Source organism: Gavia stellata, chromosome 19 (genome assembly GCF_030936135.1).
Source record: "Gavia stellata isolate bGavSte3 chromosome 19, bGavSte3.hap2, whole genome shotgun sequence".
In the NCBI taxonomy this organism is placed as follows: Eukaryota; Metazoa; Chordata; class Aves; order Gaviiformes; family Gaviidae; genus Gavia; species Gavia stellata.
In genome coordinates, this window is record NC_082612.1 from 3,228,224 (window position 1) to 3,255,353 (window position 27,130).

At 43.1% G+C, this 27,130-nt stretch overlaps 2 protein-coding genes across 2 annotated transcripts; one reads left to right on the forward strand and one right to left on the reverse strand.

Annotated features, from left to right (window-relative positions):
* The first annotated feature begins 79 nt into the window (after positions 1–79).
* Positions 80–26,087, forward strand: GTF2E2 (general transcription factor IIE subunit 2). Its single transcript, XM_059826879.1, has 8 exons — positions 80–109; positions 704–870; positions 12,570–12,661; positions 13,208–13,315; positions 15,089–15,271; positions 15,759–15,852; positions 24,058–24,173; positions 25,206–26,087. The coding sequence occupies exons 2-8, from the start codon at positions 708–710 to the stop codon at positions 25,323–25,325; spliced, it is 876 nt and encodes a 291-aa protein (XP_059682862.1). The 5' UTR covers positions 80–109; positions 704–707; the 3' UTR covers positions 25,326–26,087.
* On the reverse strand, positions 5,642–5,935 carry SMIM18 (small integral membrane protein 18). The gene has a single exon (XM_009820674.1). The coding sequence runs from the start codon at positions 5,933–5,935 to the stop codon at positions 5,642–5,644; it is 294 nt and encodes a 97-aa protein (XP_009818976.1).
* Positions 26,088–27,130: the final 1,043 nt, after the last annotated feature.

Genomic DNA, 27,130 nt, shown 5'->3' on the forward strand with positions numbered 1-27,130 from the left:
AGCCCACTTCCGGGGCGGGGCGTACCCCCGGGGGCTGCCGGGAAGGCGGCATGGCCCAATAGGCGGGGGGCGGCGGTGCTCGGCCTGCGCCTGGCGCTCCGGCGGGCGGGTGAGCGAGAGCGCGGGCGGCGGCGCGGGGAGGCCGCGGCCGGGAGGCGCGGGAGGAGCGGCGGGCCGGGCCCGCCCGCCCGCTGTGGGACAGGCGCTGGGGAGGGAGGGGGAGAGGTCTCCGGCCTTGCGGGGGTCGGAGGGGCGGCCTCCCCAGGCCGCTGCTCGCCGTGGGCGCTTCGCCCGCTCCCGCGGGTACCCTCGGGCCCGCTCCCGGCCGCTGGTTTCCGGGTGGTCGGTCGCCTTGCTGCCACAGTTTCCCCGCGTGTCCGTGACTTTCAAGTTCCTTGTTAACGTCGGGTGCCTTTGAGGCAGGTGTGGGGTCTGGGCGGGCTCCCCCGGCGCTTTCCCACATGGGTGTGAATTGAGGGCTGGTTGGGAAACCACCTTCTCTACCTTCAGGTTCTTCTTTGGGCTTGAGGTGGTGTTCTGACACTAAATCCCCAGACATGCCAGTTTCTTAAAGTCCATGCCCAGGAAGAGAAGGATCCGAGCGAGAAATAAACAACTCTCTAAACGGCTATCTCTGCTCTTAACTGTCTTATTGACTCTAATACCTCTTTCTTGCCTTTTTCTCTCTTACATCTCATGACAGAACTATGGATCCGAGCTTATTGAGAGAGCGAGAGCTATTCAAAAAGCGTGCCCTCTCCACTCCAGCAGTAGAAAAACGTCCAGCGCCATCTTCTGACTCCTCTTCCTCAAAAAAGAAGAAAGCAAAGGTAGAACAGGGTGGCTCCTCAAGCTCAAAACAAAACACAGGTCGGTGAGAGTCTCCTGTTCAACAGCTCTTTGGTATTTTCCACTGTCTGACTCTAAGCTATGGTTTATTACTATGAATCAGTCTATCTGTGAATTTTGCTAGTGGCTGTTGTCATTGTTTCTCTTAAATTGTCGCTTTTTGTTAAGAAATTCACTTGTGCGATGGGAAAAAACACTTTTGCTGCCACCTATACATGTCAGGCCTCATCCTGTGACTTGATCGCTGTTACTCAGTTGGAGGAATAGCTACTGCCAAAATATTATTTCCTATGAAGCTGAGCTTTGATTTGTGGATTTCGGTGCTTGCTAGACCCGCAGGACAAGCAGTAACAGCCGTCTCCTTCTTTTTCTCTTCTCTGTCTTTCTGGCAAGAAAGCGCCTAAAACTTAATTTTATTAACTGTAAGTCATTAGCTATCCATCTGTGACATGGATTTTGCAACTTGCATCCTGTCTGGCTGGCGTATCGTGATTAGCGGTCGTTCTTGTTTTACCTGGGAGCTAATCTTTGTTTATGAACACCAGGGCTTCTGTAGGTTTCTGTCTGCCTTGGTCAGGAGTTTCGTCATTTCCCTGGGCTGGTGGCGCTGATAGTGCATCTCTCAATATCAAATAAGCAGTTAATAAAGCAGTACCGAAATAGGGTGAGCAAATGAAAAGTGGAGCAACTGGAGCAGCAGGGAGAGAGAGGATTTCTGTGCACCCAGCAGCGTGCTCGGTGTTTGCTTTCACTGTGCGAGACACATAACTTGGGGGGGCCTTTTCACTTCTCTGAAAGCACTGACTTGTTCTCCGATGCACTCTAAAGGTCAAATCAAACGTCAAGAGTTGCTAAAACACAAAATACCCTGTTGTGCAAACTCATTGCATGCTCATGTTTTGAATGCTACGTGTGGCTCTCTTCTAAACTTCAGCAGAAACAACAGAGCTAAAAACAACAGAGAAAAACGTCAAGGACAATGGGAGGAGTGGAGCATCTTTTGTCTGAGGGAAGAGCGGGGAGTTTGCGTGTGTATCTCCAGCTTCTCCGGGCACCAAATAAAGTTATCGGTCAGATATTTTAAAATAAATCAAGGGAGGCCAGGTTTCCATCGGTCCCTTTGCCACACTCTCCTCTCCAAATAAAATAAAATTCTACGTGGAATATCCTAAACTGCATATCCTCCGTGAAAGTGGTTTGCTGGGAAAGAGGGATGGGGAGGCAGGAACAGGGCGGACAGTTCAAATGTGAGTCTGACCTGGAGGATTTGAGTAGATATGTGGGCAAGCAGCAGAGCAAAGAAAGTGTAATTCATTTTCTGTGATTTTGTGGGCTGGGTATTTCTTTAAGTGCTTTTGCAGTTGTCAAATGATTAGCTGACACAAATAGGAACGTGTGGCTGTGAGGAAATAACGCTTTATCTTTTACGCTGCTGGCTTCATTCCAGACGATATCAGAAAGGTTTCAGGGTTTCTGTAATGTTTTTATGCAGAATGAGTTCAGCCTCCTTTCATTTTCCCCTAGAGAGTGTTTCCTAACTATTGCAGAAGCAGCCAGGGTGGAAGAAAAATAACGTAGAGGGAGCGCACCAACTTTCTCCCTCTCGTTCTTGGGAATTAGCTCAGAACAAGTGTTCAGGCTGGCAAGCAACTGAGCGGGTTAAGCAGCCGCAAGCAGCACAAGTTGCCCTGTGATGCTGCAGAGTCACGGTCCTTTGCCTCAAAACCCGCTTTTTACTTGAATCGCCAGATTGTTAGGTGCCTATGCATGTGTCAGAGATGGGTCTTGGGGAGGTGGAATAAAAACCTGATATTGAAGAATCCCTGTTCCATCCCCCCAAAGAAATTAAAATTAAGATGGTCAGTCCTAGTTTTGTTGTGTAGCGACCACAAAGATGGTAAATAATGTCACGGTGCTTATGCGTTGGCATTGATAGTCCCTGGGTATGTAGCACCTGCAGGTTCTCCATCCTTCTGTGATTCTATGACTTGGAGAACCCGCCCTGGTCACTTTTTTTGGTATTGAGATTATGCTAATCTTCAAATGACCCCATAGCTAACTCTGGTCTGTACGTGAAGATTTGTTGTAAGCTTTCCAGCGAGAATAGCTATTACTATAGTTATTTGAAATGATTATTCGAGCAAGTTATTTGAAAAAATTCAAAACTGCCTTGTGTATTCAGTTTAGAATAGTAACTGGAAAGAAAATAAAGGAAATAGATTGTATCTGTTTGTTTCTTTTTATTGATCAATAGTAAGTTGTGGCTGAGATCTTAGTCTTTATGTTAAGACCTTTAGTGATCTTAGCCAATAGTAATCAAGAGCTGAAGTCTCCAGGAGCTGTTTCACGACTTAGTCTACATGTGGGAAAGGATTATCCTGAGGCTCTAGGGCTGTGCAAGGGGAGATCTTTGTCTTCCGTTCCTTGGGCAGACACCCAGCCCCCTTTACAGAGCTGTGAAATAAGTAGCTGGAATGAGTCCCAGTATTTTTACTTGGGTGTGCTTCTCAGGAAGGCGTAAGAACACAAACCCGGCGTAGCAGAGGCTAGCCACGTTACTTCCTGCACACTGCCTTCTTGTGTGCAGTGATGATAAGCGTTTCGCAGGAACACTGCAAGTAGCCAGCAGTCCTATTGCCGTTCAGAGTGTTTGCTTTCAGGTAAGAGGCATGTTAATTAATTCAGTGCGTCCCGATGGCTACTCTTGCCTCTCTTGAGCAGGACACCGGTCTTTCAGGTCTGACGCTGTCAAATACGGCAGAAGGTAATGAGGCATCTGCCCAGTGTCCCTGGCAGCAGAAGCCAGCATCATCACTAACGTTACCTTCGTCGTGTGTCTTGGGTGAATCCTAAGTTGTCTTGTACCTGGGGCGTCAGCTTCCGGTAATTGTGCTTATAGTTTGATTTTTTTTTTTTTTTTTTTTTTTTTTTAGCTAAAAGCATTCTCTGCATGTGGGACTGGTGATGGCAAAACTTCACAAGTGTATCTGAGATGAATGGTTGCAGCGGTAGTTGTGTCATTTTGCGATTGCAGGAAGGAGGTTGCTTCTCCAGGTGAATCGCTGGACTAGCTGTGCAGGTTAGCAGTGGCCTGGGTATCTTGTGACTCCATCTCGCCAATCAGGAAGAGCACAAGTCAAATTAGCAAGTCTTTCAGCGTGTCCAGAACTTCTGGAGGGAGCTTAGGCATACTGAACCTGATAGAGGGAGTTTACATATTTAAAAAAAAAAAAAAAAGGAAAGAGAGAATTATAGGCACTGGCCATAGCACAAAGGTGTTTCTGACATGGATAGACTGCGAGATCGGTGTTGTAGCTTACTTGTCCGTTTGGCCTTTAGGCGGGTTTTGCTTCCCTAATGACAGGAGTATTATTTGGGGTTTATATAGTTAAATATCATGTCTCACATGTAGCTTTGGTGTGGGATGTTTCTCGCTGGCCTGCTTCTCTATGGATTCAGGATTGTGAAAGACTTACCGGGTATTAGCGATGGTCACGGTGTTGGACAGAGTTATTACTGTTGTAACTGCAAAACTTGTACGGTTTTAAAAACTATAGACACAACGCAGCTACAGAAGAAAAATAAGCGGTGAGCTAGAGGTCCGAGTGTTACGCGGTCAGTTTGTGAGAAAGGTGTGAGTGTGAACTCTCTGGGATGCATCGACAGGCTGATGAAGCAAGCTGAGATTCTCTTGTGCAAAATGAAGTCACTTCTCGCTGCGCACCCATCCTGCAAGGCTTATCCTGGTGTGGCCTCCTTTGTGAAGCATGTCGACACGTGAAAGCTGCGTGCGGGCTGGGCGAAATTACTGTCATCGGTGTGGGAGGTCTGCGACTCGTCTGCTTGTGTTTCTTGGCACGAACTCGGTCAGTTCCAGTTCAGCTTTGAAAAGTTGAGATAGGGATGATATATCCAACGTGTCTTACTCCCTGTAGTGTTGTAGTTACCATAGAGGCAGCAGCCTTGCGGCAGAAAAATGTCCCTGTTTCTTCTAGACCGTAGTACCGCTACAGTATGCTTTTGTGGAAATAGTCAGATATTCTTATGGTAGGTAGTGCGTTAGTCACGTCTCGACACCTAGAAGTTATTAAACAGGTTGCATACGAAGTAAGGGGAGAGCAGTTCTCTGGGACTGGAGAAGGGGAAGGGAGAAAGGGTCAAATTGTACCACAGGAGGTTAGAAAAGATCGGTTTAGGGATACTTTTCATGTTGGCTTACTTTTCCTCCCACCACCCTCTCTTCTAAAAGCAAAAAACCCGTAATAAGCTGCCGAAGGCAAGAATTCGCACAAGCCTCTCCTGTCTCATGGGATCTCTCGCCGTTCAGCCCTTCTATCTCGTATCTTTTTTCTCACCCCTTGTATGTGTTTCCTGTCTCTGTGTGGTTGACCTCAGTGGGAGGACGCTGCTATGTCTTTGCACTATGCGGGATCAGATTTGTTGAGCATTTTTATAAACGTTTTCTCCAGTTAAGCAACATAGTTTTATGCATGTTAGGCAACATTTGTTCCTTCAGGTAGACAAAGATCTATGCTAGTAACTCAATGTAATCAACAAAAGTTCATTTAAAAACAAAAATATTTTCTTCCCCCGTAACATTGCAACAGATCATCCTGCTAAGCACTCAGAAAGCCTTTGCCAATTATTCAAGTTCACATCCAGAGATAAAATGGTAACTGTTGATGTTATATTTAAGTCCAAAAGAAAAAAAGCGCGACTTGCTCACTCATAAGATACAAGAGGCTTCATTTAAGGTGTTAAACGTTCTTCAAGTGCTGATGCTCAGTCCTTCCTACACCACCTCTGTTTCACGCTTTCTGAAGCTGTTCATCATTGCTCTAACAGGATTGGGTTCATTCTCCAAGTCTTTCACAGTTTTATTTTTCACGCAGCAGCAACAGTCTAGCAGTTCATAGAGGAAAGCCAACACCACCAGAGAAACTACAGTAAAGATGAATATGATCAGAATAACAAAGCAGGCAGTGTTCCAGTTATCATGGAAAGGGTAAATTTTTTGCACTTGAAAGCCCAGATATTGGGAAATGGATGTAGTCTCATTCCAGTGAGTGGTGTTGAGGGTTGCCATTGTTGAAGAGTTGTCTTAGCGTGCTCGCTGTCACAGATTTGGGGGCTGAAACAGAAAAACAAAGCTGTTGAGGACTCCGTTGATCAAGAACATGCTGTGATTTGTATACCAAACTGTAAGAACTTAAGCTCAGACAAAGTTCTCGCACCTCCTACAAACATGGATTGTCACATAGTCTTATTTGCTCACAAAAGTATCAAACTCCAAATGTATAACTTTGTCATTTGTCTGGAACGTTTATTTTGGTGACGGCTGGTCCATGCATGTATCATGTAGTGTGAGCTATTCTGGAATGAGAGCGTTTTTCTTCTTTATTTCAAGTATATGCAAAGACAAAAAGGCTACAAAGATAACTTTCAAGGTATACAGTGGTTTCAATGACCTGTCCATGGTTAGTCTTGAGGCTGGTACTTGCAGGGTGTGAAAGCCCTCAGCGCTCTTTGTGGCATTCTTAGAAAAACAAGAGATCCGTGTACCACCCTCCCATACCTGAGTGATTAGAAGAACATGTTAATGGCATTGGAGTTTTTTTGCTTGTTTGGTTTTTTTTTCCTCCTATTTGGGAGAAGGAAAGAAATTGCTCTTCAAAAAAATGTACAAATCATAACTATTTTGGAGGATGTTTCCAAAGAATGGAACTGAAATTTTGGTTGTTCTTCTAGAACAAAATAACGATCCTGGTTCCTTAAAACTCATTATTTTAGAATTGCCTATTAGCACAGACTTTTTAACCCTGCAAAAAACTCTTTTGGCTTCAGAAGGCCAGATTTCCCGACGTGTTCATTTCCCTGCTGTTCCTGCTGTTGAGTAGAAGTTTGTGCTCGAGAAAACCAACTGCTTCGTTCAGCTGCCCGCACGGCACTGAGCGCATTTGGAAATCTCGGCCCGTTTGTGGTGTCGTGATCATTAGAGATAACAAGGAAAACCCAACCCTTTCTGAGGAGTTCTGATTTCTTATTTTCAACTGCATTCTCTGCTTAACTGCTAGGAAAGGAATGTCGTCTTTGGTCCAATACTGTCTGTTTGTACCCAGCAGAAGAAAAGAGTGCTTTGTGGTGTGGGGGAGAGAAAACACGGAGTTGGCTTCAGCAAATCTGCCTTTGGCGCAAATGGTATTGCTGTCGAGATGTGCTGTTTTGGAAAGGCCATTGCTCGAAAGCGTGAAAGTAGGCTGTGCCTCGCATATCTAGAACAAAAAAGCATTTTTGTCTGTCTCTGAATTTTTCTGTGAATTATGGGTAAGGAGGCAGATGAGGCATTTGGCAATAACATCTTTACAGTTATGCATCTTGTTTTTCCCCCGGTTTCCTTCTTGCCCTGGCTTTGCCTCCCAAAACTGAGGGAACTTACGGTACTTTCAGTATATAGTCTAATGTAATAAAAAAATGTCCGAGGAGCCACGGTAACTTCTGGTTACCTGTCGTAGCATACTGTAGGATGCCGTAATAACCTTTGAATCCTTCAGGCAATTTAAAACTGGGTGTGGGAGAAAGAGATGGAGTCAGATCTCTGTATTCCCTTGAGGAAACAGCAAGGAGTTTTTAGGTGAGACGTGGTGGTGAGCAGCACTGACGGGCTAGCCTGTGCCCCGCATGTAAGCCTGTCGGTGAGCGTGTGCTGGCTAAGGGGCAGCTCGCAAAATGCGCTTTTTTGCTGCTGGAGTGCCCCAGAAAACGTGGGATTATGGAAAGGGAAGAGAAACGAGATGGTAACTTTGTAGAAACCCAGAGTCTTATTGCTGTGCCTCAATGAAAGGTTTTTTTGGTTTGAACATAAAGCAAAAAGTGAAAACGTAGCTAGTGCGTCACAAAACGACCCTGGCTACCCACAATTAGTTTAATTTCATTCAGTAATCAAAACTACAGAACGAAGGGGTAATGCTGAAGTTTTCTTCATTAAACTGTGCTCACAGGTAATGCTTTAATGAATGTTGCGTATCCCAGAAATAATTGTGCGATCGCCCTGTTTAGACAGTGAAAATTACAAAATGCCTGAATAAGTGGGAAGTGACAAAGGCGAGGTCTCTACTAAAACAGGTTACGTAAAGCAGTCTAAGCACCTGTCATTATTTTTGTGTCATTATTAGAAAAAAGGATATTATGAAAACCAGGATGATGCAGCCAAACCAGCTTGTACTTTATGTCTTACTTTTATTGTTCAAATATTATACATTTTGTTCTTTATCCTTCTGCCTTTAATGGATTTAAATTGAAATGGACTAGCTTTGTTGTTGGGAAGGTACCTGGCGCTAGCATTTGATACAGACATTTATTGGGGCAGTTGCAGTAACTTACTGTTTCCTCTGTTAAATCTGTAACTGAATACACAAATTTGTAATAGCAGACACAAAGTATGACTGAGATGGATAGGATTAATTAAACTGTTTGGGTTTTGTCTTAAACAAAAGTTTACAGAGCAAATCCAAGCTAAAAATACTCCTGAGTTGGGTTGGGTCCTGGCTTTGACAGCGTGGCTTGGTTTGCTGACGGTCTAGGAAGGAAACTAAGCTGACCTGTTTTATGGGGCTGAAAGTCAGGAGGGTTTTTGAAGGGGTGGTCTGAAGACTTATCTGAAGATCTGTGAGAGAGAGGGGGCTGAATAAAAGGATTTGGGGTCCCCTTTGAGGGGTAATTAAAACAAGCAGGATTTAAATGTGTATTTTAAATGGCAAGAGAATATCCTGGGGAAAGAAAGGAGAGGAGTTTTGTTTTGTACTTTTTAAACAGTTTTCCAAGACTGAGGATTTCATTGGAATCTGTTACACGTAAGTTTGCTCGCTCTGTAAACACCAGGCACAAAAATTAACTGTGTCTGCTGATACGGAATTTATTATTTTCGTCAAAAGAGATCAAGGTTTGGGGCCGCTGGAGAGACTGGGCACGTTTACATTGCGCAGCCGGGACCCTTTGCCAGCAGAGCTCTCTGCTAAGGCGGTAGCTCTGTTCCCGAGAGGAGAGGAGCATCTTCGGCACGGCATGGCTCCCCAGGCAGGAGTCCCTGCCGCTCGGTTGCCGGCGCAGTGCAGCAGCCGGCCCCTTCCCACTCCACAGCCACCATTAGGGCAGCGGTTTGCACAGCATAGAGAAGCTCGTCTTTACGCAGGGGGTTGGAATTTAATGCCCGTGCCGGAGGTGGTTCATGCTTCTCGAGGATGATGATGATCTCCTTAGGTTTGAATGAGGCGAGGCAGATAAATATCAGCTACTCGTTGCTGTAATTATTAAAATGCAAGACTGAAGTAGCTGTTGCCGAGCCTTCAGAATTAACACAGCACTAATAAGGTTAGCATCTTTGAAAGATGTCAAAAATGTCCTGGTTTCATGCAGTTTTACTTATTTTGTAATGGCACAATTTTAAATTCGTGTTGTAAGCCAGTCCGATTTGAATGCAATTCAGCTATTGTATGTATCCAACATGCAGCGAGTTAAATATTTAATGAATTGGCTTCTCTAATATCTGTATGAGGTTTTAATTTAAAAGCATCGTTGTCTTTAGACGCTGCAGAGGAGCATCTTTATTTGAAATCATATTCATGGAGCAGAGGGAAATGACTGGCAAAAAATCATTTCAATGCAGTACTGAGGAAGTCCTGTTTAAGAAACCACTGAACAGGCATCTTGGGGTAATAGCATTTACAAATCTCGGATGGATTCTAACCTGTCTGTTTGTATTGTCTTGATCACTGCTCCAGTATTTACAAGGATAATAATATGCAACGGGATTTTCTTCCTAGCCTAACGTACCAAATTTCTAGAACAGGTTTCTAGCACATCCACGAACATAGATCTCTTTTAGGCAGCTTAATTGATACGGTTTACGGAATACCCACTGGGGAGATACGTTTCTTAAATTTCAGGTTTAGCTGTCTTTGTTTTAAGGAAAAGCCTTTCACTGTCATTTCTCTAAAAACATATAGAATCAATTACAAGCAACGTGAGGCTGCAGGAAACAAGCTACCTCCCCAGTAAGCATGAAATCCATTTTGTTTACTGAGTCTTGGCTTGGTGTATTAGCTTTTCTGTAAGATGGAGTGGTCATCAATTTTCCATTAGTGCACAGATGGTGAAAGTGCTTGTCTGATAGTGCAAGACAAGCTCCTCTGCGTTCAGCGGAATAAAATCCTGCTAAACCTAGAGAAAAATCATTCTGATTCTAAGAAGCTTTTCACAGGCTTGTAGGTTACAGGCATATTTTCTTTCGGTAATCAAGACAAACCTAAGACAATGTTATAAAATGATACACACCTACCTCTTGCCTGAAAGGATGCTGAAAGAGCGCTGTTCTGGTCCCTTTTTTTAATGCAGCCTATGGCACAGCTAAGATGGAGCTTTCCTACCATTGGCCAGAGCATGATGCTGCTGACAACTTCCTTTATGCTCATTTGCATCAAGCCCTCAACCCCAGGAGTAAATCATTCATAAATTTGACTCTTACTGCCTCGAATAAGAAACAAACCCCTTGCCGCTCTCATTTTTGGGACGCTCTTTGTGCGTGATGAGCTTGTTAGGGGAGAAGCGCGCTGGGAGCGCGACGGTGGCCGTGACCCCGCTTCGCTCGGCGCTGGAAAGCAGCCGGTCAAACCGTGACGTTTGAAGTGTTAATATCTGCAGATTTCCAGCTTCGCCGTGTGGTTAGATTTACTTGTCATGAACTGTAGCAGGCTGTAGCCGGGCAGATTAAACAAGATAATCTTCTTGATTCAATCGACAGAACAAATACACGATAAGTCGTCGTAACTATTTGTTGTACATCTGAATTTATTTTAGTCGCTTTAGATGTCTCGTTACACGTATGTTTTTTTTTATTTATAAAATGCCCTGCATAGATGTTAATTCTTAAGGACAAAAGGGGACCCTGTAGGGGAAAATCCCTATAGGCTGTATTTTCAGGGGGAACTGGCTTTTGTTTTTCTCCCTTTTCCCATCTTAATTTAGTAACCAGAATAAAATGTTCTTCTGTAGCTGGAGTCATACTGATTCTTCTACGTTAATTTTAGAATTGTTGTGCTATGTAAAGCCTCTAATACGATGTCATGTAATAGCTTCACAATTACCAGTTACCCATAATTCAGATTGGGCATTTGTTCCTTCGGCATTGTTTTTTGCTATACTGGTACCAGTTTCCATGAAGTCTTCCCAATAATTATCAAAACTGGATTTGTTTGAAATCTGACTACATCCAAAATTCCCGCTTTGTAGTTTAGTTGTCTTTTATAGTGACTTACAGATCAACTTAGAAGTAGGTCGAGATGCACTGGGACAGACGTGAAAACAATTCACCTGAAGCATAGTGACTTCGGAAACTTAATTTGGAGTTTGCTGTTAAGAACTTGGCAAGGGCATCTAAATTTAAACACGGTGAACGTAACACACTTTCTCTAAGCCTGCCGCTTACTCCGTGGAGGCGACGGGTCTTTGTAGAACGTCTTAGGTGCATTTGCTGGAATATGATGATTTTTTTTTTCTTTTTTTCTTTCTTTTTTTGCCACTGCAAACCCCTGAGCCCTTCCACTCCTCCTTATCACCCTTCTCATCTGTATCCTCCAGCTACCCAGCAGAGCAAAGACTTTGCTTAGCAGCTCTGCTCAGCACCCGCTGCAACCTCTCCCTCAGTTAATGCACTAACTTTAATTGTTCTTTTCTCTTCCTCGACTGATTTTTCCACAGAAATAATAGGAGCTCAGTATCTCTGAGATACTTACTGTCCTGTCAAATGTGGTTAGAAATTGCCAGTGGATGAAAAAAATCCCTGCAGTGACAAAGAGGAAATGTTATTTTCTGGAGTAGCTGAAATTCTGAAAAGCTGTTACCATTAGGTTTGAGCAACGTTAGGCTGGTAATGGGCCTGTGGCTTTTGGTAGTGGCTTGTGGATATTTCTGTTTAATGCGCTGTGCTATAAAATTAATAAAACGATAATTAACAACCTTGCAAGAATTTTTGAAACAAGCCTTACACAGTAGCAAACCTCACGATACATTAAGACAGAACCAGACTTGACAACAGAGGGGATTCTGAATTGTTCCAGTGGTGCAACGCACCAAGTTGAATAGTTTTGAATTTTTTATTTTTTTTTTTAAATAAATTCTCCACCAGAGCTACTTTAAGGAGAAAAAAAAAAAGCCCAGCACAACAAGCATAGCCTTCCTTTACCTGGTGTGTGACTGTTGAATACCTTTTGGGAATAAGTGAAACTTTCTGCTCCTATCTCAGCAGCACGAAGCTATCAGTAGAGCTAATCGTTGGGCAAAAATGCAGCGTATTATTTCAGCGTGAATTAATGTAGTGTAAATGATTATGATATGTTAAGCCACAGAGTAAAACGTGTACTCTTACGGTAGTAATGCTGCGGCAGCTTGCTGTTTTCTTAAAGGTCAAGTCCCAGTAACTTTATATTTATGGAGCTCTGCTCAGAAGTGTTCCAGAGCCGTGTCTGTCGACAGGTAACTCTGTGGGTCTGAACCAACACGTGTGCTGGCACAGAGTCCTCTGAGGGTGACCGCTCCCGCAACACACGTTTCTGTTCGCAGTTGTAATTCTGAAAGCTTATGGAAATAGAGTGAGAAAGAGACGGAGTGGAAAGCCAACAGGGTGTTGTTGAAAGTATCATTTAATTGTTTGTTTTCTCCTTTTGTAGATCACAGCAATGGATCATTTAACTTGAAAGCCCTTTCAGGAGGCTCTGGCTACAAGTTTGGAGTCCTTGCTAAAATAGTGAATTATATGAAGGTACAGTGTTTTGATGTAAAATTATAACGCTTTTAAATACTTTAGTTAGTTATTCTTCTGTGGTAGCTGAAAGATGCTGAATATTTCAAACTCTAATATTCTTTTACTGCAAGAGTAAGAATTTCAAGAAATTGCTTGTTAAATTCAAAATGCTGTCAGTAAACAAAACGGTCAGCGTATCGTTCCATTATTGAAATCCTAATTATTCCGGGTCACTTTAAAACCAGGAGGATGGTTTTTATTTGCAGTAGAAATAGGGATTGCAGGATGCAGTCAGCTTTTAGGATTCGGGAGATATTTATCAAAATAACGTGTAATTTGGTGCTTGGCAGGTGATGTTGTCATCAATCTCAGCTGGTACTAATATTTTTTCCTCATATTCTCAAAACCCCCAAACTGAAACTCATATGCTATGTGTACCGTGTCTGTCCTGGTTTTGCAAAAGTTGTTTTGTTATCAAGTAATACCATTTTTAGTTACTTAGGATAATTGAGTCGCTGAATAAAACAAGTACAGAACTCTAATAGATCTTACTTACTTTTCCAGACTCGGCACCAGCGTGGTGATACACATCCATTAACCCTAGAAGAGATTTTGGATGAAACACAGCATTTAGATATTGGACTCAAACAGAAACAATGGTTAATGAGCGAGGTAAAGAAAACATACGTTTAGATTTTAATCAGAGATCAAAGGATTATGATAAGCCTGAATTATACATGTTTGTTTAATTACAAGCTCGACAAATATATAATCCCCCCTTTAAGAAACTACATTGATTCACGTGTCTGTCTGTCTTGTACCTCCTGCTGTTGAGGTAACTGTGAAATGAAAGCTATTCTGACATTTTTAAAGACCTGTCAGAATTGTTACACAGAGAGTATATTTTATGTCTAGTGAATTAATTCATTACTAAGTTTATATAAGCAAGCTGTTTTTCCTAAGGAATTTCTTTTAAAAAAAATTTCAAGTGGAGAGCTCTACCAATATCGAGGATGTTAAATTAACTAAGCCAAAGGAGTATGGCACAAAAATCATAGGCTTACAGTACTTTGTTACTTACTGAAATGAAGAACTCTGATGTGAAATGTGTGTCTGAAATTATGGGGTAATAGATCTGCAAATTCCACTGCTGGAGTTCATTAGTCTCACTCTAGATGCTAGGTTTCGTTCTTACGGATTCTCTGCAACTTGCCACCATATTCATCCTCATGCTTAATTGATCTGAATGTCTTCCTGGAATTTTAAGATTAATAAATCGGCAAAATACCGTATTCGGTATTTATACTTGATTGGCGTACCTAGTTTTGCTCAGATCCTATTTAAAATCCTTGCAACAGAGTAGTAAAGGCTGTTGAGACATGGGGAAAAAAAAACTCGGCGTGGTAGAACCCAGGTGGTTTTAACTAATGCAGCCTATAGCATTCCTTTGCTACCAGTACTAATATTCTGGCGTACAGAAACCTCCAGTCTGGCACTGTTGCTTATGATGGCAGCTTGACTTTGCTGACGTCTTTCAAAAGGTAGCTCCAGGTTGTTTCCATAATGAACCAGACTATCAGGATGGAATGAAAAAGCTCCTCCCGAGAAGTGTATATAAAATTATCACCGAATTGTTACTGGATGTGAAAAGGTGAACAAATACCCTGCAGCGCCATAGTTAGTTACCTTCTGTTACAGGTGTTTTCTCCCTCCTTTCTTCTTTCTGTGTCTCTTCTTTTTCTCCTTTCAGGGTCAGGCTGGCATCTGCAGAAGAAACTAAGTAGAGTTGCCCTCTGTTACAGGTGAACTTCCATTGTGGTACTGGCTGCCCAGCAAAACTGATTGGGAGCGTATCTTAAACCATTTCAGTTGTCCATGAACTCTGGTCAGCTTCGCTCTGAAGCTGGCGTCATAAGTAAAATCCTACTGTGCAGGAGGTCTGCTCTTCTCAATTTCTTCTACAGCTGCTGGTGCCAATTGACAGCAGTTGGGGAAGACTGACTCCTGTTTTGTTCATCCCAGGTTAATGCCTTTCACGTTCCTAAAATCCATATGACCCGAGCTTGATATGCCGAGTTGTGTGTTTGCATTTTATATTCAGCCAAAGCACACTTTTTTGCATTCCCTCTTCTTTTTATTTTCATTCCTTTCTCAATAAGTAACGTGTGGCTTTGTGCTGTTAGAGGCTTCATGGACCTTCGAGCCCAAAGGCATTAAGGGAATGATGCTAAGCCTCCTTTGGTGCTTTGTGCTTTATGTTGTGGCAAATTATGCCTAGGCTCATGGATCTAGGATCCAAGGATTTAAAATCCGTTTCAAACTCAAATCTCCAAACTGGCAGCTGTAACGTGTGGCTGATGTGCTCTAGCTGCTCAAAAGCACACTAGAAAAAAAGTACTAGCGTGTGCTCTTTTTCAAGGTTTAAAATTTATGTCCCTATTACAGGCTCTAGTCAACAATCCGAAAATAGAAGTTGTAGATGGGAAGTATGCTTTCAAACCCAAGTACAACTTGAAAGATAAAAAGGCTCTGCTCAGGCTCTTGGACAAGCATGACCAGCGCGGGCTGGGAGGAATCCTTTTAGAAGATATTGAGGAAGGGCTACCCAACGCACAGAAAGCTATAAAGGTGAGTAGCGCGTGTCTGCGATTCAGCGAACCCATTCTGGTTAGCTTCTCAAAGGGGAGGTAGGGGCTAAGAGAGAATTTTCTCATGAGTTGTTTCTGTTCTTCTGATAACTCAAAAGCTGTTTCAGAAGATGTAGTATTGTAGCTCTTTCTGTATGTCATCCCTCACTTTCAGATTTGGCCTGATGTCTCAGCACAGCTGTCAAAGCTCTTTCTCACAAAAGACTCTTGATCTCCCACATTCCAACTGTAGGCATTTAGTTCTGCTTTTATACCTTGATCTCAGTCCTCCGTATCTCATCTTTGATTTATTAGTGTACTTATCGTCAGCATCTGCTTTGGATGCTTTCATTGGCAGTTACTTTGCTGCTGCTTCTCTAGTTTGTTGTGCTTTTTGTAGCGCAAGATCTGGGTCTGTTGTTTAAGTTGGAATCCTTATTCCTGGAAATGAAGTGATTTTGAGTTGTTCTTTTGCATTTGTTTTCGAGGCTTTAGGGGACCAGATCATCTTTGTTAATCGCCCTGATAAGAAGAAAATTCTTTTCTACAATGACAAGAGCTGTCAGTTTACTGTCGATGAAGGTAGGTGTTTGTTTACATATGTTTCCACGATAGTTGATTTGAATTCATCTTAAGCACCTATATGTATAAGCGGTCTTCAGGTATAGCAGTCTTTTAAGGTGGTAGTGAAATATTAGGTATATCCGGATGTCAGGAGAATGGTTTATATGAACACGAGGCTAACAAGACTAGCGAGCGACTTCAGGGGTAATAGCCTCTGTTTTATAATGGATACGTTGGAACGTGGCACCAGGAATCCAACAATTCTCTTCAAGTGTAGGGGTACAGAAGAGACTAAAAATCACCTGACTGTGACTAAAGTGGCATCTAACATTTTGCTGTGTACAGGGCAGCCAAAAAAACCCAAAAGAATGGCTTCTGGATGCAAGTTTGTTGTTTTTTTCCCAGCTTATTAATCATGTGCCTTTTATTGGCGAACGTGACGAGAAGCCGCAAACGGAACAGAAGGAGGAAGCAAACGGGGAGGATGTGTGAGCAAAGTCCTGAGAAGGGGTAGTTCACAACTGGGAGGAGAGCGCAGATGTGGGGTAGTGCTGCTGCCTGAAGCTGGAGTGGATTTGGGACTTCAGAAGTTCAGCACGTGTTTTCTGTCTAACAAGTAGCGGTAAAATCCTCTGGTGCAATGTGCCTGTTTATGCACAGGAATTAATTACACAAATCGGGGGGTGTTCCAATAATGACGTTTATGCCAACATCAGATGCCTCTAAGTACAGAAAGGAGAAGACGACCTGTGTCAAAAGATCTTATTTTAAATGGCTCAACAACACTGAACACTTTCTGTAGTTAAGATATTGTTCTTGTAACATGCCACAGAATGCCATCTTATCATATAATGTCACATTATGGTAAAAAAAAAAAAAAAAGGGAAGAGTTGATAGCAACTTGAACTGCTCTACTTGCAAGACCACAGGACAAAGCATAAAGCTCTTTTTTTTCTTTGACTAGCTCAGAGAAACTCTTTATTTTCAACAGAATTAAGCAACTGGAAATGTATATCATTAACTTACTTGTTAGGTACCACACTTTTATTCTCAGTAATAATAGCTTTCTTCCACAAAGATAATTAAGTAGATGTGACATCTACAGCATTTAAAAATATAAAAATTGTTTCAAAATATTGAAGTGAATCTCTTTTTAAACCATGATTTCTGTCACTTCTTGATAGTGGCAGTCGAACTACATGTGAAATACAGAATTAAAAGCCTTTAGTCTGCATTCACTGGGGAATTTCTAACCTCCCAAATGCCTGTGAGTTTACCATTAACCCTGACATCCTGTTCAGTGTCCCTTCAGTCCATCAGCCCACAGCTTTTAGGGATCCAAACATGGCCAAAACATTTAGAAATCAGTGCTGTTGCAGTAACTCTTAAGACAAAACTTTTAAGTTTTTAGCAGCTGCTGGTTGTATTACAGTCACGATGGCTGGTCATTTATTACTGTGCAATTTTTTTCCATATAACTGGCACCCAACCATCCTAAATGAGTTAGCAGAGGGAGATATCTTTGCAATAACTCCAGGATTAACCGTGAAATTTAATAAAAGAGCCCATTTTATTAAGATGTAGCGAGAGACGTCTGCCAATTCTTCATCTTGTAGCTAGTATAAATCCAAGGCTGTTCATAAACGATACGTTCTATTTTAGCACACCCAGCACTGGTCTGTGTTTAGGAACAAGCAATGAAGACTATTGCTATGAAAGGCAGGGAAAAGGTTAAAAAAAACCCTCTAAAAGCCCTTGAAACAAAATGTGTAAGCGGTTTGGCTCAATCTCCCCATGAAGGCAGGCATTTAAGCCTGCAGTGTCTGTAAGGAAGGGACCGTCAGTGTGCAGTGTTTGTAGTTCAAGGTGGCTTTGCTTTCTTTCATCCGCAGGTGGCAGCATGTTCCCATCTGATCAGAAAGTGGGGAGGTTTTTTTGTTCTGTTCCTACTGGTTTTGGTTTTTCTTTTCATGCGGAAGATGATGCTTTGTTCTGGGAGAGGGCAAGAATACTTTCTCTTTCGTGAATTTTGTGGTCTGCCTGCATACGCCACAACTCTTAAAACAGCCCTGAGTAGGTTCGCTTACTTACTGCAGCTGGAACCGGGCCTTTTTCCAACCGTATTATCCCGCGATGAAGAAAACCCATCCTTCCCGAGCAGTTTTACTTTACGATTCTTTTCAGAGCACCAGAAGCATGTCTCTTAGGGAGTCATTGGCAGAATTGTCTGCGTACAGGATGAGTTATGACACGTTTCTGCGTTAGCAGTGCTGTTTCAGCTCATTATCTCCAGCAACATTAAAACAAAGTTTTTTAGAAGACTGCAAAATAAGCCTTGAAGTGGTGTCAGACTCTTTGATCTAGCAGCTGATGACAGTTCAAAATATGTTTCTAGTTTAATGTTTATCCTTAGAAATAAGGGCTCCACGCTCCTCAGTGCATGATTCTGCCGTATGACACTCTCCGGTTTCAAACACATGTTGGCTGGGTTTAATATCATCTGAAAGTTAGGCGTCCTCTCCCATCGCTCTCTGAGCTCCATCAGTAGTCAGCAGAGAAAGAGGAGCTGCCAGGGCAATTTGGAGCTTGCTGTCTGAAGTAGTGGGAGGAACTGCTTTCTGGCAGTGCCTATCTCTGCCCTAACTACAGTTGTTTTGATGGCTGAACAAGCTTTTCTTTCTCCCCCTTTGAAAATAAATCCCTTCAATGTACTGCAGCAGTGGTGCAGTACCTATATATCGTGATCTCAAGGGTACGGGAGAAGGTTTTTGCAGTAAGGAACGGCTTTTGTTCTTCCTTTTATGTGATTAGCCGAGGAAGGTTCAGATTGCATGTGTTCCTTCTTGACTTCCTGACTAATTAATCTTCTGTCAGTAGTGTGTAGCTGAAAGCGTTTATAAAAGCCGGGCTAGATTTCAGGTGGTTCAGCCAAGTAAAGCTGGGGTAGTAAAACCTTTTTGTGCTGGGGCTAAGCACTTTGCATGTGAACCAAGCTTTCACCCACTGAACGCTGAAAGGCAGTCTGATTGCTTAACTGTTAGAGATGGTATCTTTCACATCTGAATGCAATATAGGAAGTATTTTAAAGCCTAAAAATTTGGATACTTAATTATACAGGTTGTTAATATTTTTCCTAAGCACCTTTGAAGAAATTTAAAGAATGGCCAAAGCCTCTTAAATTTAACACTATAAAAACTGCTTGGGATCAGTGCTGACATATGGCTCTGGCTTTGAATTCCAAGATGCTCCGGGGCAGCACAGACTTAATATCGAGCGCCTTTTCCTTCTGGTATAAATCTAGTCCTGTGCTCCCTGGGACTGTTGTGAAGCAGGGCTCCATCTTTCCTGCTACTCAGTTGTTTCTTCCCTTCTGCCCTGTTATTGTTTGTTCTTGTCCCGTGCTCAGATTTTGGCTCAGGTCGGTGAAGATTTTTAAGCTGTTTTTAATCTCTGGCAGATTTTATTACCAGCTTGATGTAGCAGTTTATCTTCAGAAGCCATCTCAACCTTTTTGCAAGAGCAGGTGAAGCAGTCAGAAGTGTGGGATAGCTGAACTGAAGTCACCATGCAGCCATTTACCCATGACTTTGTTCCCCAAATGTAAGCGTTTATAGAAAGGGAGCGTGTTAGAGTGTAATCACTCAGGCAATCTGAGCGCAAATTGTTTTCGTATATGAGGCATCTCACGGTGCAGTAAAGTTGAGGTAACTGTGCATCCTTACCCCTTGGGTGTTTTGGAGAGAGAAGGTGTTTGCAAAATCTTTGTTACGCTGCCTTCTGCTTTGCTGTGTGTTGGTTACTGCTGATCAAAGCTCATTGTTTTAAGTCTGTGCGTGCAGGCGTTGTGGCGCTGGAGATGTTAGCAGGCATCTAAACTGGCCTTTCAATCAGCTTGTGCTCTCATTCCCTCCTCTTGTTGCTTCAAAGACCAGAAGTTAGCTATCTGGAGGAGCAAGGGAGCAGCCTGTGAGTAGTGTTGGTTCTGTCAAGCTTCTGAGTTAAAATATTTTATTGATCAAATTACAAGGCACTGCATATAGGATTTGTTCGTAGTCCAGGCAAGACACCGAGGACCTGCCTCTGGTACTGGGATCACAACCTCCTGCCTCTTCTGGGGAAGATCTGCATAGGCATCAGGACTTAAAAGCTCTGCGGAAAATGTGCATGTCTCCTTGAGGGTTCACAGCACCTGTGTTGCTTTAGCCAGAAGCTCTCTGGAAATTTCTCCCCAGGGGATTTTTTCTGGGCTCTGTCTTGTCATAGCAACCTAAGCGGTAGGAGAAATTGTCAGCTTGTCTGAATGCAGCCTGCTGCGATCAGGTGAAGCCTTACTGTCTTGACTGCTGGACAGTTTTTTCCTTCCATAGCTATTATATGCTTGTTCTGGCTGATCTATCAAATAGTTCAGTGGCTCTGATAGAAGACTCTCTCACCTTCGCCGTGGTCTGATGGTGTAAAGATCACCCAGCGGTTGACAGGACATGGAGAAGGAAAATTGGATGTGCTCTGTAATTGTAATGGTTACGTGCGCCGCAGGAATGCGTGCATCTGAAACCGTTCTCCATGCCTGGCTGAAGCAGGCCAGCATGCAGTGAGCCTTCTGCCCCAACAATCCCCTTCCCGCTCCTCGCACCAGTACGGAACTCCCTGGGCCCTGTCCACAGAGAAAAGAAAGACATTGTAAAAATGGATCCGGTATATTGAAACTGTCTCTAGGAACTGCTTTCTGTCACTGTTGTCTGCTCTTCAGACACATTGGCTCATCACAGCATTTTTCTTTCTGTCTTCTCCCCTCCCCAGAGACAGGCCAGCCTGCCCCATCCTCCTGCCTGGCCAACCATAAGCATGGACACTGCTCCAGAGGTGGTGGAGGACAGTAGCAGGGTTGTTGCGTGCCATTTCCTCCTCCCCGGCCCCTCTCATGAACTACTTTTTAGAGGTGGTGACCCTCTTTGTTGCTTGGAGCCACGGCAAAGGCCGGGGTGACGGTATTTCAGATTCTCCTCAAAGAAGTTGGAAAAATCTCTTTATGTCTTGGGTCAAGGGTATGAATACGGAGGTGCGGAAATACCACAGCTACAAATGCAGAGGGTTGTTTCTTGAGAGCTGTAGTCATTGCCAGCTTTTCCCATAGGTTCTCATATTTCAGAGAGGATGTCACAGTAATTCAGACAGCGTATTCCCAAGGTCTAAACTTCCACTAGCTGATAGGGGCATAGTCCTTGGAGACTTCTGAATAAATCTGACAGGTAATGTGGAAATGGTTCAGTGCCAGCCAGACAGCTGCTCTCTTTCTTCAATTCTTGCATTTAGCTCAGTGTCTGGTGTTACACCGAATCGGTTTTGTGATGAGATGACAGATGTATCTCCTTTTCCCTTTAGATGGCACCCTAAATGCAAACAGCTAGTATGCACAGCTGTCTGAAGGGTGGCAGCTCTGTATGCTTCTCCACCTTTATCCTGTGCTTTTAGTTCTGAACCAATCCTTTAACATGGAGTATTTCCTTGGGGGGGGGGGGGCCGTGTTGTTGTGACTCCCCCCTTTCCTAGGCAATAAGGTATTTTAATGCCCTACATGGAGCTTCAGCATGGGAGGAAGGTTCTTTTGCAGTTACCGCAATCAAAGCAATAGTGCTGAAAGCAGCCTGATTTACGGAGGAAATTCTAAATGGAATTGCAAAATACTGTATAGTGACTCTGGTGGGGCCAATTAGTGGGTTAAATTATCTCTATGTAAAGTCCATTTTAGCTTTGCGGTTTTGATTCTTGGGGACTGTTACATTCGTATTTCTTGGCCAAGTTTAAAAGGTGAATGTGAAGCTGTAATGATTGTATAACTGCTGCATTACAAGAAATGCAAAACGCTGTGGTTAGATATTAACTGTGATCCGCACTTCTGTGCATGTTGATCCTTGAAGAGCTGACCATTTATTTTCTAGTGTTTAATTTTTCACTTCTGTTCCCCAGAAGAATGTAGACCAGTTTAACCTTAAGCACCTACCCTCAGCCTTTTTTTTTTTTTTTTTTTTGCACTGGGGCATATTTGTCCATATATCATGAACTCTAATAAGGAGACACATCATCTGTGTTTGTAGCAGAACATTATCAATAAAAGGACACTGACACTGTCATGTAGAAGTTCAGAGTTATCAAGTGTCTCATCTGCTATCGCCTCGTGTACACGCGCCTGTCGTGCATCTTGGAGGACTGACCTGCATCTCTTCAGCTCCCACAGGAGTCATCTGTGCAGAGTCATAGGCAGTATAGCACAACACGACCTCAAAGTATCTCTAACGGGGATCTGTTTAATAGTCATGCATTTATGTGCAGACTTGTCACGTCATGTGTGAACTGCAGAAACATACAATTTGAAATGCGGTTACTCGCAAAGTGCGATACTGCATTTACACACCCGTCATCTTGATTCATCTTTCCAAGCACCACCGGGTCTTGGTGTCCAGCTGAGTCCAGCTTGGGTGTTCAGGACAGGGAGGGGGCATGAACAGAAAGGAAATAGCTTGAAAGAGCATGTTCTGCTCAGTCTGGAGGATGCAGTAGGACCCTTGCGCAGGCTTCTGCTGTTAAGACTTAATCTGAGTGCTCATTGCTGAGAAATCTCTCTCTTGCATGCTCAGCTTTGATCATAACACAACCTTCTCCACCTGCCGCAACAGGATTAGGTGAGAGATGATCTGCGATAGCAGGCACCGCAAGCTATGCCGAAAGCCCGGAATCGCACTCAAAATGGATGAGCAGATGGAGAATGTCTTGACTACAGTGTCAGTCCTTGCATTAAGTTATCTGAAAACTGCAGTCTCAATGATCCCGCTGTGCTGTATAGCCTGTATGAGAAGCAAGCTGAGCGCTATCTCCATGTAACCCAAAGCGCTGTTTTTACAGGATTTAGTTCTCTTCAAAAACACTGCATTACCAAAAATGAACATTGTTGTTCTTCGCTGGTGAAATTCCTTTCTTTTGTTTCCTGGAAAGCTTGAACAGCCCCTAACTATTGGCAATGGGAGGAAAAGAAAGACCTGAGACTTAAAGCATGTGCTTTCATAGAAAAACAAGATACCATTAGGAAGGGAACGGGTCCAAGTGCAGGAACCGAGTCTTGTTACGTACGCCTTTGGTACAGTGCCGTTTTGTTGCAGTGTGTCTAGAGCCAGTGTATCTGTGGCAGGCAGTCACTGGAGCGTTTCATCGCCTGCTGCATAGGACAGCTTCTTAAGCATGCAGAAGTTGTGGTTGTTTTGACAACTGTATACTAAATTTATCTGGAAATAAAGGGAAAAATTTAGTCTTGCGTTGCTATGTGTGCCTCGTGTTTTATTTATAGTTTGTTAGCCAAACCTGCTGACAGGATATATCTAACTAACTGCCTGGGGAATGAAGGGAGGTAGGATTGTACCAGCCGCTGCCTGGAGAAGGCATTCCAGAGGCTCTGTGAAACTTTACATGAGGCAGAAAGTGTGCAGGCAGATGGCAGCTGCTCTAATTAAGACTTACTGTCTCTGTCTTTTTTCCTGCTGCTGTGGCTTTTAAGGTATCTCTCTTCTTTTTAACACCAGAGGAATTTTGGTAATTTATTGTCTGTACAGCACAGTATGTATTATATTACAGCGATAAATGAGCTTAAACCCACTGAAGTAAATGTCTTGAATCTTCAATAAATTGGACTATGAGATGACAAGCCTCGCAAGACAATGGCAGCTGAAGATGTGTAAATGAAGTTGCCATTTATGGTTAGTTATTACCCTTCCCCAAGAGCTTTTGAACTGAGGCTTGTAAAACGCCTTGACAGTCTACACAGCTATAGAGGTGCTAAGCAAAAAAGAGAGACTCCGTAGCAAATTAACATTAAAAGCACATGTTGCCTGTGGGTGCTCCTGATGCTGGGGTGCTGGAGTGCAGTTAGGGCAGATGAGAATCCGCTCGTCTTTTTCCGTTAAGTGTTGGGGGTGTTTTGTTGTTGTTTTGTTGGTTGGGGTTTGGGGGGTTTGTTGGTTTTTTGTTTGGAAGTGCATCCGGCATTTGGAGTGGGTAAAGGCTGGGCTAGTTGGGTGCTTGCTGGCGGTGACCGCTGCCTCTGTACAGTCACAGGCTGATATGCCAGAATACTTCTGCGTTTGAAATCGAGTCTGTTTCTTTCCTTTTGTGCGGGGGGCTTGGCCCAGGGTCTGTTCATTGGGATGTAAAACGAGGGTTTGTTTGGTATTCCAGAATTTCAGAAGCTGTGGAGGAGCATTCCTGTGGATTCTATGGATGAGGAGAAAATTGAAGAGTATTTGAAACGACAGGGTATTTCTTCCATGCAAGAAACTGGACCAAAGAAAATAGTAAGAGATACAAATTACAGATATTTCTAGGAGATTCCCCCTTCCTGACCCTGCAGTGTTAATTCCAAAACATGTTGGGTGAGCCTATGCACAGCTGCTTTGTGTAGCTCAGGGAAGTGTGACCAATTTTAAGAAGCTGCAAAAAACAACGCTGTAGCCAGCAGTCAGTGTTTTTATAACTTGTTTAAGCCAGTGTAATCCAAGCAGCATCAAGAAGAGGGCAAATGCCAGAAATCCCTGTGAGCTCCGAAGTGGCAGCTTCTGCTTGAAGCTGTACGAATCAGTAGGACTAGAAGAATAGTTACTTTTTTGGGAGAAGGGTGGGGGTTTTTTTAGCTTTTTCTTTTCTGCTAAATAGCTTTGAAATCCTGATGAGAGCCATGTAACGTGCCTCCCACCACACGCACGCTGTTCTCCAAACTGGGTGCAATGCGCTTGTGTTTTACTGGGAGGCCAAAGTGGCTGCAAGCTCTCCAAGGATACTTTCTTCCTGGCTTCAAACAATTTAACTTTTTTACGTGTATTTGTATGTGATATATCATGTCTTCTCTCTTCTGCGCTTGGCTTCCAACTGTCCTTTCACGAGAGCCCTTCCACATGGGACTTGTTCCTGGTTTCTGCTAGTCACTACATTAGGTGCTTTAATGCCTGTCGTCTCGTAGGCACTCCTCGTGGATTCTTTATATGCTAAATGTGTCTTTGAGCATGTAATTGTGGATAGAATTATGGGGCATGTACCTGCTTCTGTAGCTGCATGGGAGCGTTTGGAAATTTCACTTACAAACGCCAGCTTTACTACTGTGCGTGGGATACGGAGACTCTGCTCTGTCCCCAGGGTCATCTCCCTGCCTGGATTTGAATTGAACACTGTTGTTTCTTGCAAAAACAAGCAAGCACCTTCCCCGCCTGCCCACCCCTGGTTCATGCAGGGCTCTTCTTCGCAGAAGTGATGACTAGCACAGCGTCACACATCAGGTCAGATGTCACAGCTGGAAGGCAGATCTTTTGACTACTGTTTATTTCTTCTTGTAGGCTCCTATTCAGAGGAGGAAGAAACCTGCTTCTCAGAAGAAACGTCGATTTAAGACTCACAATGACCACTTGGCTGGAGTATTAAAAGATTACTCTGATGTCGTTCCTGGCAAACAGTGACCGGTTGAATTCTGGAGCAACCGTGCATTTTTATACAAGCTTTTTGCCATTCGGGCTCAGTGTCTGCTCACAGAAAGACTGACTGTATATAGTAATGTGATGTGTTTCCCCCATCCCAGCAACTGCCAAGATGAAACAGGTCAGTTTAAGAGCAAGTATGGACTACTAAATTTAGAGTTTAATTTAATTAGCTAATGGGAAATGTGTCTTTAAGTAAGAGGTTCTCACTAGGCCTCTTGGCATAGAGTGATAAATGGTGCTCAGCATGTAATGCAGGAGTTCCTGTTCAGTGCTTAACTCTGCTTTTACATTGCTTAATGGGTGTTTACCTGGAATTACTTACAAGGGGCTTTCTAGTGGAATTGAATACAGCATTTGTTTTACCTATTTCAGGAAAACCTTTTCCTAAAATCACTGCAGGCAAGTTTCTTTCACAGTCAAATACACCCACTGGTTTGTATGCTTCTTCCTTGCCATGGGACTGAGCTTTACTGAACGTCGGTGATATCTGAGGCTCAAACTCGGAAAAAACCCTCTCCCGAACTCCCAGTACGCTGCAGGATGGCAATGCAGCTGTAGCTTTCTAATGCTAATCAGAAATTGCCCTCAGCGATTTCTCATCACTGTAGTGGATGCACGTGTGTTGCACAGTTCTACTCTATGGATAGGAGGGAAATAAAATGACAGTGTAGTACTGAAGCATTTTTTTTTTTTTAAAGTAATAAACTTACAATGCTGGTTTCCAGTGTTGCTTCCTTAAAGAATGAGAGAACCAACATCTTTTGTGCTTGTTGTGTTTTCCTTTTCAAGGAGGTAAAGGAATCTTTGCTATATTTTTGTCTTCTCAATGACTTACTGTTCTGGGCCAACACTATCATCTTTTTATCGTTCTTGGTTGGGGAGGGGGGAGGAACCACCTTAAATGAAAGCTCCCTGTAGATACCTGATGTTCTGTGCCGTACAGACTAATGTGGAATGTGGCCAAATTATGTCCTCTTGATAACTTATTTTTATGTACTGAACCAGAGTCAATCAATGCTGATATTGTTTTCATGGCACTGCGGGAGAGGACCTGTTTCTCTGCTCTTCTAGGGTTAGGATCAAAGATAAAATAGGTGACTGTGATACCCCACCGACAGTAGATTGCTGCTGCGTGCACATGAGCTGTTGTCTTGCTCGATGTATCGGGAGTTGAAGCAGAGGCCCTTGGATCTGGACACATGAACAGATGAAGAATAAGGCTTTGTTGCTGTCGCACTGAACGAGTTACGTCTGCTTGGGAAGTGCAGGAGGAGAAATATACTTCTGTAAGTGTAGCATTTATCCTCCTGATTTTAAAGACTGCTCTTTTGAGAAACAGACAATACTTGCAGCATTGCACATTTCAGTCCTGTTTAAAGAGTTGCTAAATGCCACTAGGAGGTTTCTTCTATTATTTTTTTATATTTTTTTTTTTCATGCTCTTTAAATATATATAAAAAAACCCATGCTGCTCCAGCTGGTTTTGAAACTGTTTTTCTTTCCTATATCTTCCAGGTCAGCACAAGCAATTGCTCTTGGAGTTTTTTAGTTTTCTGTTACAGCTCTGCTTTAAAGCACCCACGGCCCACTTGCAGAACTGTTCACCTCTCTTCTGTCATCTTCACTCAACAAAAAAAAAAAAACCAACAAACCAACCCCCAACAGGTTCCCTTCCATCTGCTGGATTTTTGAGCAGTGATATTATTTTTTTTGTGGTGGTGCTCGGACAAAAGCAGAGCTCTTAATGAGCTCTGAGTTGCCTTTCATACCTTTGGGGTTTTTTT

Coding starts and splice junctions, on each gene's coding strand:
- SMIM18 (XM_009820674.1), bottom strand. CDS start 5,935: ATGGCAACCCTCAACACCACTCACTGGAATGAGACTACATCCATTTCC.
- GTF2E2 (XM_059826879.1), top strand. CDS start 708: ATGGATCCGAGCTTATTGAGAGAGCGAGAGCTATTCAAAAAGCGTGCC. Junction 13,316..15,088: donor AACAATGGTTAATGAGCGAG/GTAAAGAAAACA, acceptor TCCCTATTACAG/GCTCTAGTCAACAATCCGAA. Junction 15,272..15,758: donor ACGCACAGAAAGCTATAAAG/GTGAGTAGCGCG, acceptor TTTGTTTTCGAG/GCTTTAGGGGACCAGATCAT.